General features: G+C 42.6%; 1 protein-coding gene and 1 pseudogene across 2 annotated transcripts in view; both read right to left on the bottom strand.

Annotated features, from left to right (window-relative positions):
- WDR26 (WD repeat domain 26) overlaps positions 1 to 20,165 on the bottom strand; it is a 144,263-nt gene that overhangs the window by 41,014 nt on the left and 83,084 nt on the right. For both annotated transcript variants that reach the window (XM_073628325.1, XM_073628326.1), the window contains one exon: positions 18,897 to 19,053. In XM_073628325.1, coding sequence (XP_073484426.1) covers positions 18,897 to 19,053 — 157 coding nt within the window. The remainder of the gene's footprint in view (positions 1 to 18,896; positions 19,054 to 20,165) is intronic.
- On the bottom strand, positions 12,444 to 12,562 carry LOC141141692 (5S ribosomal RNA; annotated as a pseudogene).

Genomic DNA, 20,165 nt, shown 5'->3' with positions numbered 1-20,165 from the left:
TTTTTTTTTTTTTTAGGGCCCCTGTATCACCAGCACAGTAGAAACACCCACATAATAAGCACATTTTGGAAAGCAAATACCCCGAGGTATTCTCTTAAAGGCATAATGAGTTTTGTTTTTAAGAGGTCATTTATTGGCACAAGATTTTGGAAAATGTTCAAAAGAATGAACACATTCTGCTCCTCCTCCTAAGTATAGGGATACCACGTGGTGTGAGACTTTCACAGCCTAGCCACAGTGGCTAAAAATCCAAAGCACACTTTAAGGCCTTCCATGGGCATAAATTACACATCTGCCTTACTACCTATCACATTCCTGGGGGCCCTGGAGCACCAGGACAGTAAAAACACCCACAAAATGACCACAGAGCGTTAACACACCATGGCATGGTGAGTCTTTTAAAGACTTCATTATTTTGCTAGTTGTTGGAAAATGCAGGAAGAAAATAATTCTCTTATTAACCACTTCAGCCCTGGTAGGGTTTACCCCCTTAATGAACAGGCCATTTTTTGAGATATGGCACTGCATTATTTTAACTGCCAATTGCGCAGGAGTGCGACGCTGTACCCAAATAAAATTTATGTAAATTATCTACAAACTATGGGATAGATTTATGGACTTACATTTTTTTTCTTTTTACTAGTAATGGCGTCGATCTGCGATTTTTTTGCGGGACTGCAACACTGCGGCAGACAAATCTGACCGGGACTTTTTGGGAACCAGTGTCACAAATACAGTGATCAGTGCTATAAAGAAAAATGCAGATTACTGTATAAATGGCACTGGCAGGGAAGGGTTAACATCAGGGCTATAAAAGGTTTAAAATTGTTTACACAGGCATATCCCCTGTTCTGCCTCTGTACCACACGAGGTCGCGGGTGGCCTGCGGACATCGGGTCTGCTGAGCATGTGCATTGGCTCCTCCTACGTGCAGCGGGGACAAGCGTGCCCACACTATTGCATTAAACGACGTACACGTACGTCGTTTCACGCAATAGAGCCATCCTGCCACAGTATACAGTTGTGCTCAAAAGTTTACAGAATGATAACAAACTTTCATTCATGGTTAGTGTTTGGCTGAAGCCATTTATTATCAACTGTGTTTACTCTTTAAATCAGAATTATAATAGAAACTACCCAAATGACCCTGATCAAAAGTTTACATACCCTGGTGGTTTTGTAAAGAAAAAGGAGGAGGAGAGAACCTCCAAAAGACGGTCCACTCAAGAACATACAGGGGTTAACCTAAATATCTTTATTGATTATCCCAGTTAAAACAGTATCTATCTAAAAACCATTGAATTAAAAATTAAAAATAGGACAAAAGGCCTACACAGCACTGGTGGCCACCGATGTATTTCACATACATAAATCACTCATGCATCCATACACACATTAGCTAGTGGACATGCTCTGAAGAAGCTTGGCAACAAGTGAAACGCGCAAGCGTCTAACCTATGCACTGGTAGGACATGGATTTCCACACGCAAATGAGGAACCAATTTTGAATATACAGAAGCGATCTGAGGAATTTTCAAGACATTGGGTTGAGCCCTGCGGTGAACACTAGGACTAAGCGCTTCCCCTGGTGAACTGACAGACCAAGCGCGGAACACTTTTGAACCCTGTGACACACCGTACTTTCCCACTGAAAGACCCGGAAGCAACAGCTCCTGTCAGGACAGGCGAGAACACCGCATGTCCGCTCCCCCACACCAAGTCAACGCGGCTACTATTGTCCTCTATGGGCCCATGAACTTTCTGGTTGAAGACGTCAAACGGTGAGCTATGTAGTGCTCCAACATACACGGAGGCACACTATTGCTATCTGCCGTTTGTTTCCTTACCGAATACATTATTTTGCCCTCCAACTGCTGCTATATAGCCGGTAACGCGGGGACATTTTATTCATCCACCTGCTGTGTATTGAAGTTTTGTTTTTCCTCATTAATATCCGGACGGATATCTTTCTAATCACCAGCACTTCCCTTAGTGAGGGCCGAAGTGGTAATAACCAATCTAGTTATAAACTTTATTTGGGAAGTAGATGGAATATAGATCAGACCCGGGTCTTCCCTACTAGTTAATGTGTGTATGGATGCATGAGTGATTTATGTATGTGGAATACATCGGTGGCCACCAGTGCTGTGTAGGACTTTGTCCTATTTTTAATTCAATGGTTTTTGGATAGATACACTGTTTTAACTGGGATAATCAATAAAGATATTTAGGTTAACACCCGTATGTTCTTGAGTGGACCGTCTTTTGGAGGTTCTCTCCTCCTCCTCCTCTTTTTCTTTACATATGTTAATTTGGTCCCTAGAACAACCATTTTTGATTGTCGATCATTCACTGTCATTCCAATCAATAATGGATTAGTGGTATAAAGGGTACTATTATTCAGGTAGGCAACTATAGGCCGGTAAAATTAACCCTGATTATACCCCCAACCTTCTTTGGATGAATATAAGGTGTTCCACCCCCTTTTTCCCCTGGTGATTTTGGCCTGATAACATGCACACAAGTTAACAAAAAGAGGTTTGAATGGCTATTAAAAACGTAACCATCTTCACCTGTGATCTGTTTGTTTGTAATTACAGAGTGTGTGTATAAAAGGGTCAATGAGTTTCTGGACTCCTGACAAACCCTTGCATCTTTCATCCAGTGCTGCACTGACATTTCTGGATACTGAGTCATGGGGAAAGCAAAATTGTCAAAGGATCTGCAGGAAAAGACAATTGAACTGTATAAAACAGGAAAGGGATATAAAAAGATATCCAAGGAATTGAGAATACCAGTTTTCAAACTCTAATCAAGAAGTGGAAAATGAGGGGTTCTGTTGAAACCAAACCACGGTCAGGTAGACCAACTAAAATTTCAGCCACAACTGCCAGGAAAAGTGTTTAGGATGCAAAGAAAAGCCCACAAATAACCAGGTGAAATACAGGACTCTCTGAAAACATGTGGTGTGGCTGTTTCAAGATGCACAATAAAGGAGCCACTTGAAGAGTTGAATCGCCAGAACAAAGTCATTACTATGCAAATGCCACAAACTATCCCACTTACAATATGCCAAAACAGCACAAAGACAAGCCTCAAACCTTCTGGCACAAAGTAATTTGGAGTGATGAGACCATAAATTGAGCTTTTTGGCCATAAACTCTACAGTGCCTTGCAAAAGAATTCACCTCCCTTGGCTTTTTACCCATTTTGTTGCATTATAGTCTTTAGTTCAAAGTAAAATTAGAAAAATATATACATAAAACAAATTTTTCAGAAATAAAAAAAAAACTGATAATTGGCATGTGCGTATGTATTCACCCCCTTTGTTATGAAGCCCATAAAAATCTCTGGTGCATCTAATTACCTTCAGAAGTCACAATTAGTGAAATTATGTCCACCTGTGTGCAATCTAAGCATCACATGATCTGTCATTACATATACACACACCTTTTTGAAAGGCCGCAGAGGCTGCAACACCTAAGCAAGACGCACCACTAACCAAACACTGCCATGAAGACCAAGGGACTCGCCAAACAAGTAAGGGACAATGCTGTTGAGAAGTCAGGGTTAGGTTAAGAAAAAAAAAAAAAAAAAAAAAAAAGAAATATACCAAAACCTTTGATGATCCCTAGGAGCACCCTCAAATCTATCCTAACCAAATGGAAACCTGGCACAACAGCAAACCTGCCAAGAGACAACCGCACACCAAAACTCATGGACCGAGCAAGGAGGGCATTAATCAGAGAGGCAGCACAGAGACCTAAGGTAACCCTGGAGGAGCTGCAGAGTTCCACAGCAGAGACTGGAGTATCTGTACATAGGACGACAATAACCTGTACGCTCCATAGAGTTGGGCTTTATGGCAGAGTGGTCAGAAGAAAGCCATTACTTTCAGCAAAAAACAAAATGGCACGTTTTGAGTTTGCGAAAAAAAGGCATGTGGGAGACTCCCAAAATGTATGGAGGAAAGTGCTCTGGTCTGATGAAACTAAACTTGAACTTTTTGGCCAAAGAAAATGCTATGTCTGGCGCAAACCCAACACATCACCCAAAGAACACCATCCCCAGAACACCAGTGAAACATGGTGGTGGCAGCATCATGCTGTAGGGATGTTTTTCAGCAGTCGGGACTGGGAAACTGGTCAGAGTTGAGTGAAAGATGGATGGTGCTAAATACACTCTCGTGTGTGATTTGAGGCTAGAACAGAGGTTCACCTTCCAGCAGGACAATGACCCCAAAGACACTGCTAAAGCAACACTTGAGTTGTTTAAGGGGAAACATGTAAATGTGTTGGAATGGCCTAGTCAAAGCTCAGACCTCAATCCAATAGAAAATCTGTGGTCAGACTTAGGAATTGCTGTTCACAAGCGCAAACCATCCAACTTGAAGGAGCAGTTTTGCAAGGAGGAATGGGCAAAAATCCCAGTGGTAAGATGTGGCAAGCTCATTAGAGACTTATCCAAAGAGACTTGGAGCTGTAATAGCTGCAAAAGGTGGCTCTACAAATTATTCACTTTTGGGGGAGTGAATAGTTATGCACATTTACTTTTTCTGTTATTTTGTGCTATTTGTTGTTTGTTTCACAATATAAAAAAAAAAAAAAAATCTTTAAAGTTGTGAGCATGTTCTGTAAATTAAATGATGCAAATCCTCAAACAATCCGTGTTAATTGCAGGTTGTGAGGCAACAAAAACATGAAAAATGCCAAGGGGGGTGAATACTTTTGCAAGGCACTGTACATTTGGAGAGGAGTCAACAAGGTCTATGATGAAAGGTACGGAGGTGGATAGCTGATGTTTTGGGGGATGTGCGAGCTACAAAAGGCACAGGAAATTGGGTCAAAATTGATGGCAAGAAGAATGCAGTATGTTATCGAAACATTCTGCAGGAACATTTGCATTTATCAGCCAAGAAGCTGCACAACTTGGGACATTCCAACATGACAATGATCTCAAACACAAGTCAATGTCGACCTGTCATTGGCTACAGCAACATAAAGTGAAGGTTCTGGAGTGGCCATCTCAGTCTCCTGACCTCAATATCATTGAGCGAGATCTCAAACATGCAGTTCATGCAAGACAGCCCAAGAATTTACAGGAACTGGAGGCTTATTGCCAAGAGGAATGGACAGCTTTACCATCTGAGAAGATAAAGAGCCTCATCCACAAATACCACAAAACATTTCAAGCTGTCATTTATGTTAAAGGGGGCAATGCACGGTATTAAAGCAGAGTTCCACCCAAAAGTTGTACTTCCTGTCCCACTTTCTCCTTCCTGTTCTCGGCCGCCTAGGCAACTCCTCCTCTCGCCCTAGGAGGCCCCTCCCTGCCAGCGACCTTCTGGGACACAACTCAGGTCCCAGAAGAGTGGCTGGCCAATAGCAGAGTGCAGCAGTGCGTGCCCGGCCGTGAAGCCGTAAGCTGTCACGACCGGGTGCCCACAGTATCAATGGAGGCGCCGAGGAGAGGAGGCGAGAGGAGCGGGGCTCCAGGAGGCCACATCGCTGGACCATGGGACAGGTAAGAGTCGGTTTATTAAAAGTCAGCAGCTATGCTTTTTGTAGTTGCTAAATTTTAATAAATGAAAAAACGTGTGGATCGCCTCTTTAAGAACTGGGGTATGTAAACTTTTGATCAGGGTCATTTGGGTAGTTTGTTGTGATTATGATTTAAAGAGTAAACACAGTTGATTGATAATAAATGGCTACAACCAAACACCAACCATGAGTGAAAGAAAAGTTTGTGTTATTCATATTCTCTGAAGAATGGCCAAGAAATTATAACATTTTGCCAGGGTATGTAAACTTATCAGCACAACTGTATATGCGGTGGGCGGTCTTTAAGTGGTTGAACACAAAGTGGTCCATTTTACAGGATATTCCTTACAACATAGGCAATTTCACCCCAAAACACATTCAGCTACTCCTCCCAAGTATGGGGATACCAAATGTGTGAGACTTTCAATGCTTGGACTGATCATGCACATGGCTTATTTTTTTTAACATACCATTACCAGAACAGAAGTGTCACTATAGTGACATTGTACTGCTCTGATCAATGATCAGAGACACTGTTTGCTGCAATGGCATACAGTGTTACTGATCACTAACCAGAGCAGTACAATGTCACTATAGCAACACTGCACTAATGACTAATCAGCATTCAACCACTGCTGTTTCTCACCCCCCCACTTTCAGTGTGTAGAACATGTGCCCTGCACTGTACTACACACTTTCTCCTCTCAAAGCTGATAGCTGTAAGAGAGACTCCTCAGGTAGCAGCATGTATTTACACTGTGATTGGCCACAGGAATCACATAACACAGATTCAAGCACAGCAGCCCTGTACCCCATTCTGTGATCTGCTGTGTCTCATCACAGATCGCACTGGTGAGTGGCCCATGGGACATGTACCAATGCTCACAACGGGAGGACGGAACAAGTAGGCTCCCACCCGGCCATATACATATAGTGACTGGGTGGGAGATGAGATAGAGAGATAGATATATATATATATATGTATATATCTATCGATAGAGAGATAGCTATATTTACAGTCAGGGGCTTTTTTGTTTATATAAGGTTAGCTTGATGTAAATATTCAGTATTTTTTTTTTTTTTTTTTAAACACAAAAAAAGACACCTCTGTGCAATGTATATTTGGTCAGCACAGATGTTCTGCTTCCTGCTTTGCAGTGTTATAAAATGGATGTTCACTGCCACTGACACCAATGAACTGATTAGTCTTTCTCTACTGGGGGGCCACGATACCCTCATCAATGATTAAGGGCTATTTTTCCTGGTGATCGTGGTTCCCCAAACACCAATAAACTTAGGGGACATTTTACCCACTGGTGTCAATAATCCCACTGATATTTTGCATTCCCATACTCATGTGGGACTACATAACTTTTTTTTTTACTGTTGTGGCATGGAACATTTTGGAAGAATATACTGGGTCCTAATTTCACCAAGGATAAGAACCACTGCTCTAGAGGATAATCTACAAAATGGGTAGGTGCGCACATCCTCACACAGAGGTTTTAAAGTGTCACTAAAGTCTAAACGTCGTTTTATTTTGGATAGAGTAAGGAAAGGTTACAACCCCGTCACCTTTTTTTTGCCTTGTGCCCCATTGTGGAGATTTCCCTTCACTTCCTGTCCCTTAGCTAGAGCTACACAATTCTGGCTAAAATGAGAATCACTATGTTTTTTCTTAGAATAAAGATCACAATTCTTGCAACATAACAGCTTTCACATTATACAAAAAAAAAAAAAAAAAAAAATCGGGCTAACGTTACTGGGGTTTTTGAAAGACCACTGCGCAAATACCGCGTGACAAAATATTGCAACGACTGCCATTTTATTCTCTAGGGTCTCTGCTTAAATAAAAGCAATTAAAAACTTAATTTTATAATGTTTAGACATTCCAAGTAATTTTCTAGCAAAAGATACTGATTTTAACTAGTAAGCAACAAGTGTCAGAAAAAGGTTTAGTCTTTAAGCGGTTAAACTGACTTCATTTAGGCTTCATGTACACTGCTGCTGGTAAAATGGACATTTAGGAGCAGTTTGGCTTTTTTTTCAGCTGTCCCTGAAGCTCCTCTGTTATCTTATCAGTACATGTACACAGGGTGGTTTATAGTTGTTTCTAGGCAGTTGAGTTCAGGACAGATGTTCAGAGGCATTTGAAAATGCCAAATGCCTGTAAAAGCTTGTAAACATGGTAAAATCGCATTTTGTTTACAGGAGTTCTTCATTTTTGACCATTAAAAAAAAAAAAAAAAAAATTGCTTCTAAAACGTGGCATGTAAACCATGCAAAACAGAAGTTTTTAAACGTAGTTTACTGTCTGTCAAATTAAATCATTCAGAGGAGTTTTTAAAACGTCCGTGTACACCAGGGGTGTCCAAACTTTTTTCAAAGAGGGCCAGATTTGATGAAGTGAAAGTGTGAGGGCCAACCATTTTGCCTGACATTCTTCGAACCATTTAAATTTGGTCTAAGCGTGTTTTGTTTGAGCACTAATACATTGCCCAACAAGAATTCTCTTGCCTTTGTGGCTGTATGAGTAAAGAGATGAGCTTGAGCGTGTTATTTGGATATATCGCATTTATTGGCATATAAAACGCACCTTCACTTTAAGTGGGAAGTTTCAGACAAAAAAAAAAAAACTTTAATCTTAAATAAAAGAACTGTGAAGCAAAATAAGGATGAGTGCCCATCTGCAGCCTCACACGTGCCAGGAATGCAGCACCCACCATTGCTAGGAATGCAACCTTATTGAAGCCCATCCATCTGCAGCCTCAGAGGGAACAGGGAGGGGGGCGGGACGAGCACCAAAAGATTATACATACAGGAAAAACTCCCGTTTTCTCGGCGGCCTCTTTACTACAATGTCACGCCTCCTATAATGGACACAACAGGTTGTCCAAAGGCAGCGCAGGAGATGGGACTTCCTATTACAGAGGCTGCCGTGTAAACAGGAAATTCTCCTGTGTGTACGGCACTCGTCCCGCCTCCTCCCTGTCCCCTCCAAGGCAGCCAGCATATATACAGTGGAGACGGAAAGTATTCAGACCCCCTTAAATTTTTCACTCTGTTATATTGCAGCCATTTGCTAAAATCATTTAAGTTCATTTTTTTCCTCATTAATGTACACACAGCACCCCATATTGACAAAAAAAACAGAATTGTTGACATTTTTGCAGATTAAAAAAGAAAAACTGAAATATCACATGGTCCTAAGTATTCAGACCCTTTGCTGTGACACTCATATTTAACTCAGGTGCTGTCCATTTCTTCTGATCATCCTTGAGATGGTTCTACACCTTCATTTGAGTCCAGCTGTGTTTATATTTATTATACTGATTGGACTTGATTAGGAAAGCCACACACACCTGTCTATACAAAACCTGACAGCTCACAGTGCATGTCAGAGCAAATGAGAATCATGAGGTCAAAAGGAACTGCCTGAAGAGCTCAGAGACAGAATTGTGGCAAAACACAGATCTGGCCAAGGTTACAAAAAAAAAAAAAAAAATTCTGCTACACTTATGGTTCCTAAGAGCACAGTGGCCTCCATAATCCTTAAATTGAAGACGTTTTGGATGACCAGAAGCCCTCCTAGAGCTGGCCGTCCGGCCAAACTGAGCTATCGGGGGAGAAGAGCCTTGGTGATAGAGGTAAAGAAGAACCCAAAGATCACTGTGGCTGAGCTTCAGAGATGCAGTCGGGAGATGGGAGAAAGCTGTAGAAAGTCAACCATCACTGCAGCCCTCCACCAGTCGGGGCCTTATGGCAGAGTGGCCCAAGGGAAGCCTCTCCTCAGTGCAAGACACATGAAAGCCCGCATGAAGTTAGCAAAAAAAAAAAAAAAACAAAAAAAAAAAAACAAAGGACTCCAAGATGGTGAGAAATAAGATTCTTTGGTCTGATGAGACCAAGATAGAACTTTTTGGCCTTAATTTTAAGCGGTACGTGTGGAGAAAACCAGGCACTGCTCATCACCTGTCCAATACAGTCCCAACAGTGAAGCATGGTGGTGGCAGCATTATGCTGTGGGGGTGTTTTTCAGCTGCAGGGACAGGATGACTGGTTGCAATCAATGGAAAGATGTATGCGGCCAAGTACAGGGATATCCTGGACGAAAACCTTCACAACAACTCCGTGACTGTTCTTGAATGGCCCAGCCAGAGCCCTGACTTAAACCCAATTGAGCATCTCTGGCGAGACCTAAAAATGGCTGTCCACCAACGTTTACCATCCAACCTGACAGAACTGGAGGATCTGCAAGGAGGAATGGCAGAGGATCCCCAAATCTAGGTGTGAAAAACTTGTTGCATCTTTCCCAAAAAGACTCATGGCTGCATTAAATCAAAAGGGTGCTTCTACTAAATACCGAGCAAAGGGTCTGAATACTTAGGACCATGTGAAATTTCATTTTTTCTTTAATAAATCTGCAAAAATGTCAACAATTCTGAGTTTTTCTGTCAATATGGGGTGCTGTGTGTACATTGAGGGGAAAAAAAATGAAGTTAAAGCTTCAGTCTAGCAAATGGCTGCAATATAACAGTGAAAAATGTAAGGGGGTCTGAATACTTTCCTTCCCCACTGTACAGGCGATACAAAAAAAAAAAAAAAAAAAAAAATAGGATTTTTTTAACAGCTTACCTGTAAAATCCTTTTCTTTGAAGTACATCACAGGACACAGAGCCATAGTAGTTATGTGGGTTATAGGCCACCTTCAGGTGATGGACACTGGCACATCCTAAGACAGGAAGTCCACTGCCTATATAACCCCTCCCACTACTGGGAGTTTTTGTAGCAAAACAATACACGTGTATACTAGAAAGAGGGGCGGGACACCTCTGTGTCCCTTGATGTATGGAAAAGAAAAAGGATTTTACAGGTAAGCTGTTATAAAAATCCTATTTTCTTATCGTACATCACAGGACACAGAGCCATAGTAGTTACTATGTGGGATGTCCCATAGCAATGCCAACTAAGGTGAGGGAGACACAACAGAATTAGGGCAACATGAGACTAGAGGAGTTATACTGCTGCCTGCAGCACACTACGCCCAAAGGAGATATCCTCAAGCCTTTTTACATTTACCTGATAAAATCTGGTAAAATGTATGGACTGAAGACCAAGTTGAGGCCTTGCAAATTTGAACCATGGAAGCTTGGTGATGCACCCCCACCAAGCACTAACAGCCCTAGTGGGGTGTGCTTTAATATGAAAAGGTGGAACTTTCCTCCTTAAACCACAAGCTTGAACAATCACTTGTCGAATCCATTTAGAGATAGTAGATTTCGATGCTGCCTGTCCTCTTAGGACCTTCAGGCAACACAAACAAAAAACATCCGTTTTTCGAATCTGAACAGTCGTTCTTAAATAGACTGACTGCTCTCTCCACACTAAGAGAATGTAGTGACTTTTCTTCCGCAGAACGGGGTTTTAGGGGAAAAAAAAAAAAAAAAAAAAAAAAAAATTATGAAGGTAGAACAATATCCTGGTTTAAATGAAAACCTGAGACTACCCTAGGTAGAAAATTAGGATGAGGACACAATACAACCTTATCCTTGTGAATAATTAAATATGGCTCTTTACAAGAAAGAGCATCCAACTCTGATAACATTCTTGCAGAAGATATGGCTACCAGCAAAACTAGTTTCCTCGTCAAAAAGGATCAAGGGAATATGTTGTATCGGCTCAAAAGGCTGTTTTTGTAATGCCGACAGGACTAAATTCAAGTCCCAAGGGTTCAGGGGTGACTTAACTGGAGGTTTTAAGCCGCGTTACCCCCTGAATAAAGCTACGAACCAAAGAGTGCGCAACCAAAAATACCGATAAGGCCGAAACCCAAACCCAGTCCTTGATAGTACTCAAGACCGGCTTTATTTCTAATCCCATCTGTAGAAAGTCAAGGATTCTACCTATGATACATTTCCTGGGGTGCCAACCCCTGGATTCACACCAGGAGACATATGCCTTCCAGACTCTATAATATATGACTCTGGAGGCCGGGTTCCTTGCATTAACCAGAGTAGACCACTGAACCTGACAGCCCATGCTTCTCCAGAATGTGGGTCTCAATAGCAAAACCATTAAATTTAGCATTTGTAAAGTAGGATGGAATACCGAACCTTGCGAGGGAAGGTCTGGCCGTGGCAGTAGGGTCTATGGGATCCTCTACCACCATCTTTACGATCTCTGCATACCAAGATTTCCTGGGCCACAAGAATCACCGACTTCCCTTCCTGTATGATCCTGCGAAGAAGTCGTGGACGCAGGCAGCATAGGAGGGAATGCATAAATCAGTGAGAACTGATTCCACAGGAATAGCAAGGCATCTGTTCCACATGCTAGCGGATCCTTTGTTCTGGACACAAAGTTGTTGATTTGTTAAACCTGGACGCAAACAGATCTACGTCTGGGATCCCCCATCTTTGACATATTGACATTAAGGTATCAGGGTGAAGGAACCATTCTCCCGGGAACAACTGCTGGCGACTCAAGTAGTCCAACTGCCAATTTTCTATTCCTGGATTGAAGAATGCCGAAAAGGTCAAGTACATGGTTTTCTGCCCAAGATAGGATACGATTCACCATTCTCTGGGCCGCACAACTTCTTGTGCCCCCTTGGTGATTAGTATAGGCCATTGCTGTGGCATTGTCGGATTGAATCCTGGCAGGACAATTCCGTTAACTGAACATTCAGGCCCTCAGGACCAAGTGCTCTGCCTGAATTTCTAGAATGTTAATGGGCAAGGCAATTTCTGATCTGGGCCACTTCTCTTGGACAGTTGTCTCTTCCAGGACTGCTCCCCACCCCAAAAAAAGGTTGGCATATGTTGTTACCACTTCCCAGGTAACTGAAGGATTTTCCCCTTTGAAGATTTTTAATTAACCATAAACTGAGGCTCCGGCACACCCAGCCTACAGCACCTGGTATTTCCAGGCGGTCTCCCATCCAGGCACTAACCAGGCCTGATCCTGCTTAGCCTCCAAGATCCAACGAGATCAGGCGCTTTCAGGGTGATGTGGCCATAGGCCTGGGAGTCAGACACATTTGGAACAAAGGGTTCAAGCTCTAGATTCCCAGACGATAGGATACCGTTTTGCAGCAGTCTCAAATGAAACGGAGCATAAGGAACGGCCTCGAATGAAACCACCATCTTTCCCAACAACCTCATGGAAAGCTGAATAGAAGAATTAATCTTGCTTCGACCACCCGAATCAGTTCCTTTTATGGCTCTGATCTTTGCCTGGGGCAAGAATACCCTTTTCTGGGCGTATCTATGATCAGACCCAAGTATTTTAGCCTTCTTCATGGTTTTAAAGAAGATTTCTTCTAGGGTGAGAATCCAACCTAGATATTCTAGGTAGTTGAATGTGGTGACTATACTTTTGTCTAAGCAGGCTACCGACTGGTCTATCAAGAACAGATAGTCTAGGTAAACCATAATAGTTATACCTTGGGCCCTTAATCTGGCTAGAAGAGGGGCCAGAACCTTTGTAAAACACTCAAGGTGCAGCAGCTAGACCGAAAAGCAGAGCTACACACTGAAAATTAAGATTTTCCACCTTGAACAGTAGATATTACTAGTGAGCGAGGAAATAGGCACATGGAGGAATGCATCTTTGAAGTCGATTGATGCCAGAAGTTCTCCTCCTTGTAGGATGGAGATAACTGATTGGCGTAACTTTTTTTTTTTTTTGCATAAAGAGTGGTTATATTCAGGAATTGAATTTAGATTTTTGAGATCCAGAATGTCCATTCGGTTCTGGAAGAAATGGTTTGAACCAAACCTCTGCTCTTACATGGGGACCACCATTAACATTTTTTGCCAAAAGACAGTCCAATACTTGAGAGAAAGACCTTTCGCTGGATCCTTAGGAACATTTGATCTGAGAAAACGAGGAGACGGGAACTCTCGGAACTCCAGTTGGTACCTTGGAGCTATTGAGGAAGTCCCCCATCTGTCTCGACACTCTTCCTCAGATCCTTGAGAACTGCAGAAGAATTCCCGCTATTCGAGCGAGAGGGGTGCCTCCTCATAAGGAGGCTTCAGTATTTTGTAGGTTTCCTCCCCCAAGACCTCCTTTGTCCCTGGGGTTGACCCAGAGGATTACCTTTTGAACTTGATGGCGGAGGCCGTCGTGACTGCCTGGAGTTTTTAAAATGAAAATACATTTACTCCTTTTCTTACATGGCAAAGGGGTACTTTTTCCACTAGAATTTCTTTGGATGTATTACCCAAATCATCCCCAAATAGCTACCGCAAAAGGAAGACTAGCCAGGAGCTTCTTGCATGGTGTTTAGCGAAGGGCGCAAGGCCTGAAGGATAGAATCTCTCATAGCAACTATTGCAAACAAAGCTGCCAGATCCTGAGCAGGAAAACCTTGAACACCTGTTTAAACTGGTCTCTCAACTATTAACCAATTACTAATCGGTGCAGGCTGAGGAACTCAATCTGCCAGAGAAAAAAAAGTTTGTTTTCTTTTAATAAGAATTCTAACTTTTTATCTGTTGGATCCCTAAGCATTTGAGCATTGTCTGCCGGACAAGTCAAACTCTTATTCCCAGAGGATATAGCAGCGTTAATTGAAAAAAAATGCTTATCTGGATGATCCACTAAGATACAAAAAAGCTTTTCCAGCAATGAACAGGAACGGTATGCACAGCTTGAGGAGGCTTTAGCAAACCCAAACACTCAGTTAAGGGTACATAAAATGTGGAGCGGACCATTCAGCAAGAAATTGCACCATCAATCTTACAGATTGTGAAAGCTGATCCACCTGCATTTGACACCTCAGAAGAGGAGCCATTAGCCTCACCACGGTCCCCTGAGGGAATACATCTCCTGCCCCTAGTTCCTCAGTTTGAGGGTCCTGTGTAATGAAAGAGAACCTGTCGCATTTTGTCCCACACTGGTATGCGATTAAAGCGGTTTTTTTTCAACCCTATCATGGCTGAGGAAAAAAGAACTTTTTAGTAACATAAACAGGGGCTGCAGTGTTGAAAAGAGTTGTAAACATTTCATGGCCTTGATGCTCACTCTGACCAGCTACCCCCTCTCAGGGGGGATGCCATTGTAGAGATGAGTAGGCTTTCCAGAGCTTGAGGGAGACCCTTTTAGCCCTTTTTGGGGGTGTTTTAACCCCCCTTCTGACCTTAGCCCCATGCACAAAAGCAGAGGTACTATCAGAAGAAATTGCATCCACTGCTTGAGCAATAGTTCAGCCACTGTCATTAATGCCCAGCCTGATGCAAATAGTAAAATATGTAAAATAGGAAATGCCTGTGTCACCAAACCTCTTTCATGCCCCTCTTAGCTCTTGTATCCCTCCGACAACTTGCAGCCAGCACAAATGGAGTTTTTACAACACACTCCCGCGCTGGCGGACACAGTCGTGCTAAGCCCGCCCCCTCCGTCGCATCGCACCCCCCCATTTCTTTTTTTTTTTTTTTTTTTTTAAAGAGTTTTCCCGCGCAAGCACGGGCCTCCGATCTCCCGGGATCGGCTTGTGTGGGAGGGAGGGATGCCGGGGAGGAGACCCGAAAGCCGCCACCGTGCTAGGGGTGGTGAAAGAAAAACAGCATCGCCGATCGTTCTTTAGCTCTCTCCTAATGTTCAGCCTCATAAAAAGGGGGAGAGTTCAGCCCAGGTGGGGGGTGTCTGGTGAAGCAAAACCCCCCCCCCCGAACTTACCAGAGGTCCGCCTGCTAGCCCAGAGGAAAAAAAGCCTGCTGCTTCTGTGACTCAGCGTGATCTCTGAGCAAAGCATGGAGCAGGTACATGCTCCATACAGCCCCCAGTGGTGACACTTAGGCATGACACTTTACTTTTTAAAGGAGACATTTCATAAGAAAATTTTTAATTTCTTAGAAAAACTCCACTTACCTTTCCCGCAAGAGGGTTTTCTGTGGTAAAAACCAACAGACCCAATCTTCACCTTTTATGGTGGGTTCTGTTAAACCTTCAGGAACCGGGGACCCTCGGGAACCCACACTCCTGGCCCTGTAATAGCCCCCCACCAGTAAAACTTTATGGATCTAAAATACCAAAGTACTGGATCCCAGGGTCTTTAAAAAGAGAAGTGTTACAGGTAAAACCTTGTTTCTTCAGACACGAGGCCCAGGTACCATTCAATTCGGTCTAAAAAACACTTTTAATGGATCCGGCTGCATAGCTAGCCCCAGCACGGATTGCTCCAGTGGAGCTCAGCACAGCACATCTTTACACGTGACCAACACCTTAGACACTGGCGAAAAAACTGAGGTAGTGGGAGGGGTTATATAGGGAATGGACTTTGTCTTAGGGTGTGCCAGTGTCCATCACCTGAAGGTGGCCTATAACCCACATAGTAACTACTATGGCTCTGGGTCCCGTGACGTACGATAAGAAATTAGAATATTGTGCAAAAGTTCATTTATTTCACTAATGCAACTTAAAAGGTGAAATATATGAGATAGACCAATTACATGCAAAGCAAGATAGTTCAAGCCGTGATTTGTCATAATTGTGATGATTATGGCTTACAGATCATGAAAACCCCAAATCTCAGAAAATTACATGCAATCAATAAAACAAGGATTGTACATAGAACGATATCAGATCTCTGAAAAGTATACGCTTGCATATGTACTCAGTGCTTGGTTTGGGCCCCTTTTGCAGCAATTACTGCCTCAATGCGGCATGGCATGGAAGCCATCAGCCTGTGGCACTGCTGAGGTGTTATGGAAGATCAGGATGCTTCAATAGCGGCCTTCAGCTCTTCTGCATTGTTCGGTCTCGTGTCTCATCTTTCTCTTGGCAATGCCCCATAGGTTCTCTATGGGGTTCGGGTCAGGCGAGTTTGCTGGCCAATCAAGCGCCATAATCCCACAGACATCAAACCAGGTTTTGGTGCTTTTGGCAGTGTGGGCAGGTGCCAAGTCCTGCTGGAAAATGAAGTCAGCATCCCCATAGAGCTAGTCTGCAGAAGGAAGCATGAAGTGCTCCAAAAGCTCCTGGTAGATGGCTGCGTTGACCCTGGACTTAATGAAGCTCAGTGGACCAACACCAGCAGATGAGATTGCTCCCCAAATCAGACTGGAAACTGAAACCTCACACTGGACTTCATGCATCTTGCAGTATGTGCCTCTCCATTCTTCCTCCATACTCTGGGTCCTTGGTTTCCAAATGAGATGCAAAATTTGCTCTCATCAGAAAATAGGGGTTTGAACCACTGAACAACCGACCAGGTCTGTTTTTCTTTAGCCCAGGTAAAACACTTCAGACATTGTTTGTTGTTCAGGAGTGGCTTGACAAGAGGAATACGACATGTGAAGCCCATGTCCAGAATCCATCTGTGTGGTGGCTCTTGATGCACTGACTCCAGCCTCAGTCCACTCCTTGTGAAAGTCCAACACTTTTAAATGGCATTTTGCTGACAATCCTCTCCAGGCTGCGGTCAACCCTGCTGCTTGTGAACCTTTTTCTTCCACACTTTTCCCTTCCACATAACTTTGTTAATGCGCTTTGATATAGCACTCCAACTTCTTTTGCAATTACCTTTTGAGGCTTTCCCTCCTTATGGAGGGTGTCAATGATGGTTTTCTGCACAACTGTCAGGTCAGCAGTCTTTCCCATGATTGCGATTCCTACTGAACCGGACTGAGAGACCATTTAAAGGCTCAGGAACCCCTTTTCAGGTGTTATGGCTTAATTAGCTGATTAGAGTGGGACACTGAGCCTAGATTATTACACCTTTTCACAATATTCTAATTTTCTGAGATTGTAGATTTGGGGTTTTCATGAGCTGAAAGCCCTAATCATCACAATTATGATAAGTCACAGCTTGAACTATCCTACTTTGCATGCAATGAGTCTTATATATTAGTTTCACCTTTTAAGTTGCATTAGTGAAATAAATGAACTTTTGCACGATATTCTAATTTTTCAAGTATCACCTGCATCTTTTGTGGCCCCAGCGTCGGGAGATCGCTGGGGGGCAACAAAAAAGATATACATGTCCAAATAACCAGACGGGCCGTGATTGGTTCTCCTGAACGATTTAACTCGACAGATAGTAACTGATGTTTAAAATGTCCCTTTAGAAGAAAAAAAAAAAAAGTTTTTCTTCAAATAGCCAAAAATGAAAAAACGCTGTAAACGAAATGCGGCTAAATGTGAGTTACCGTGTTTACAAGCTGTTACAGGCATTTCAAATGCCTCTGAACATCTGTCCTGAACACTTTGTTTGTGTTCCAAAAAAATGCTTCTAAATTAAACTGCCTAGAAACCACCCTGTGTACACGTACTGATAAGATAACAGGGGAGAGTTTAGGGGCAGCTGAAAAAAATGCCCAACCGCTCCTAAACGTCCGTTTACCAGCAGCAGTGTACATGAGGCCTTACAGACCCAAAGTTCATTCCTTTGTTCTAAAAGAACCAAAGAATACTTTGTTTATAGGTCATCTCCCAGCTCTGACAATGTTGATAAACATTTAGCTTTTTTTCCTTTAGACAGCTGAGTGAATGAATGAATCGTGGAAATGCTAGATTAGTATCGCAAGGGGGGTTGAAGCGAGATTTTTTTTTTTTAAATTGTGCAGCTCTACCCTTAGCCAAAACAGGAAATACCAGGGTGTCACCAGAACTAGTATTCCTATTGGAAAATGTCCCCTCTATTCCTGTTCTAATGTCAACACAAAATTTAGGATTTTCTTTTACTTTCCATGATTATGGTAAACAGAACAAATAGAGGGGGTGAATCCCCCTAATGGGGGCACAGACAGTAATAAAACCCAACAAGAGTTCTAATCTCTCATTTTTAAATGGCACCTAGTTTATGGGCACTGCTTACCTAGACTTTTTTTTGTTAATGCACCCTTTACATCTCATTGCAGAGGCTCAAGGAAATATATGTGTTTCAGTGGGGTCTATTTATTTGGGTAAACTGGACAGGATTTTGCCCTCTCTTTACAAATAATTAAAAAAACCAACCAGAGCACACCGCAAATGCACACAAAAAACTATTGGCTGGATGTGCGGCTTTTCAAAATCACTCAATTCTCCAGTTAGGATTTTTATTGGTGAATCTTTATAAAGAGAATGTGTTGTCAAAATGACCTTTGGTCAGCAAAAAATTTACGACCTATTCTCAAATTAGCAAACTAAATGTTTAACAATCACATCACAGTGCTAAAAGAAAGAAAAAAAGAAAAAAAAAAAAAGTTTTAAAGCTAGCTTTTCAAAAATTGGTAGCTTGACAAAGCACAGGTATTGCAATATTTGGTTGTGGTTTCCAGCGTCCACAATCCACAATGTACTTGCGTAAATTCCATGTGTGCACAACTGCCTTTCCCTTTTAATTTTTTGGACTCAAAAATCACCTACCTGCTGCAGACATGATCAATCAGCAAGGACACAGAATCCAGATTGTTGTCAAGTTTTGTATTGTGATAGAGGCACCGGTCTCGCTGCAGCTCAACTGCTTGACGTAGCAGAGTTTGCAGGCGTCTGGGGGGCAGCATAACCGAGGGTGGCAAGTATGCTGGGGGCAGAAGAAATGCAGGCATCACACATATGCACAGAAATGAAAAAAAAAAAAAAATCCTGGTCATTTCTAATAAGAACCTGCACACGTGTGGGGCAAATACCGTTTTCCAAGCTGAACCAACGACTGCCACTGCTAGAGCACATAGAAAACAGTTGTTTCCTATGTGTCCCGCTCACACTGCAACATAGCCCAGAAGATGCAGTGAGGCGCACGTGTGGGTACATGCTGAGGCAAACATCAGCATTTACCAGAGTATGATCATGCACAGCCATTCACTTTTAGGGCAGGCTGGATGCCACACCTGCAGCACCCCAAACACAGGAGGAACGTTTATGCTAGCCATAAAAAATGCCTGTAAATCTCTGTGCATGAACCTACAGGAACAGCGTGCATTTCTGGAAAACTGAGCATTTTTCTGGGCTTTCATGGTCTTTACAAGGATAAAATGATTTGAAATGTGTTGGAGATGATTTTTTTTGTGGGGGGGGGGGGGGGGGTTGGTTGCGCCTTGACATACGCAATGAGATCTGTGGACTAGAAGTAAGTAGGTAAGTGTAAATTACATCAATTCACTTACCACCAACAGATTTTTACCATCTTTAATTTTGTTAAAATAGACCACTTCATTCTAACCAACACGGAGACAAAAATGTAATTCTCCCTCAAACAAACATTTTAGACATAATCTGTCACATACTTTATTCTCTGCCTGGACAAGAGGACTATGAAAGTTTCCCTAGTCACAGCCAGTTATCTCTTCCCAGGCAAAGTGTAAGGCAGTAAACTCTCCTTTACACAGACCATGTCAGGATGGTTATTAACACATCACAAGACATACCCTTGAGGCTAACAGGTAGCAGTCAAGAAAAGAAAAGAAAAGAAAAAAAAAAAAAAAACGACTAGATAAGCTTAACACAAATCACCAGGACCAGATGACTTACACCTGAGAGTCCAAAGAACTCAGTCAGGTTATAGCTAGGCCATTATTCCCAATCTTTGCAAAAAGCATACTGATAGGAATCGTACCAGCTGATTGGTTTTTCTCCAATGTGGTACCAAGATTCAAAAAATGGGCAGAGACATTTTCCTGGAAACTACTGGCCAGT

This window comes from Aquarana catesbeiana, linkage group LG04 (assembly GCF_042186555.1).
Source record: "Aquarana catesbeiana isolate 2022-GZ linkage group LG04, ASM4218655v1, whole genome shotgun sequence".
Lineage (NCBI taxonomy): Eukaryota > Metazoa > Chordata > Amphibia > Anura > Ranidae > Aquarana > Aquarana catesbeiana.
This window is presented reverse-complemented; position numbering and strand designations above follow the sequence as displayed.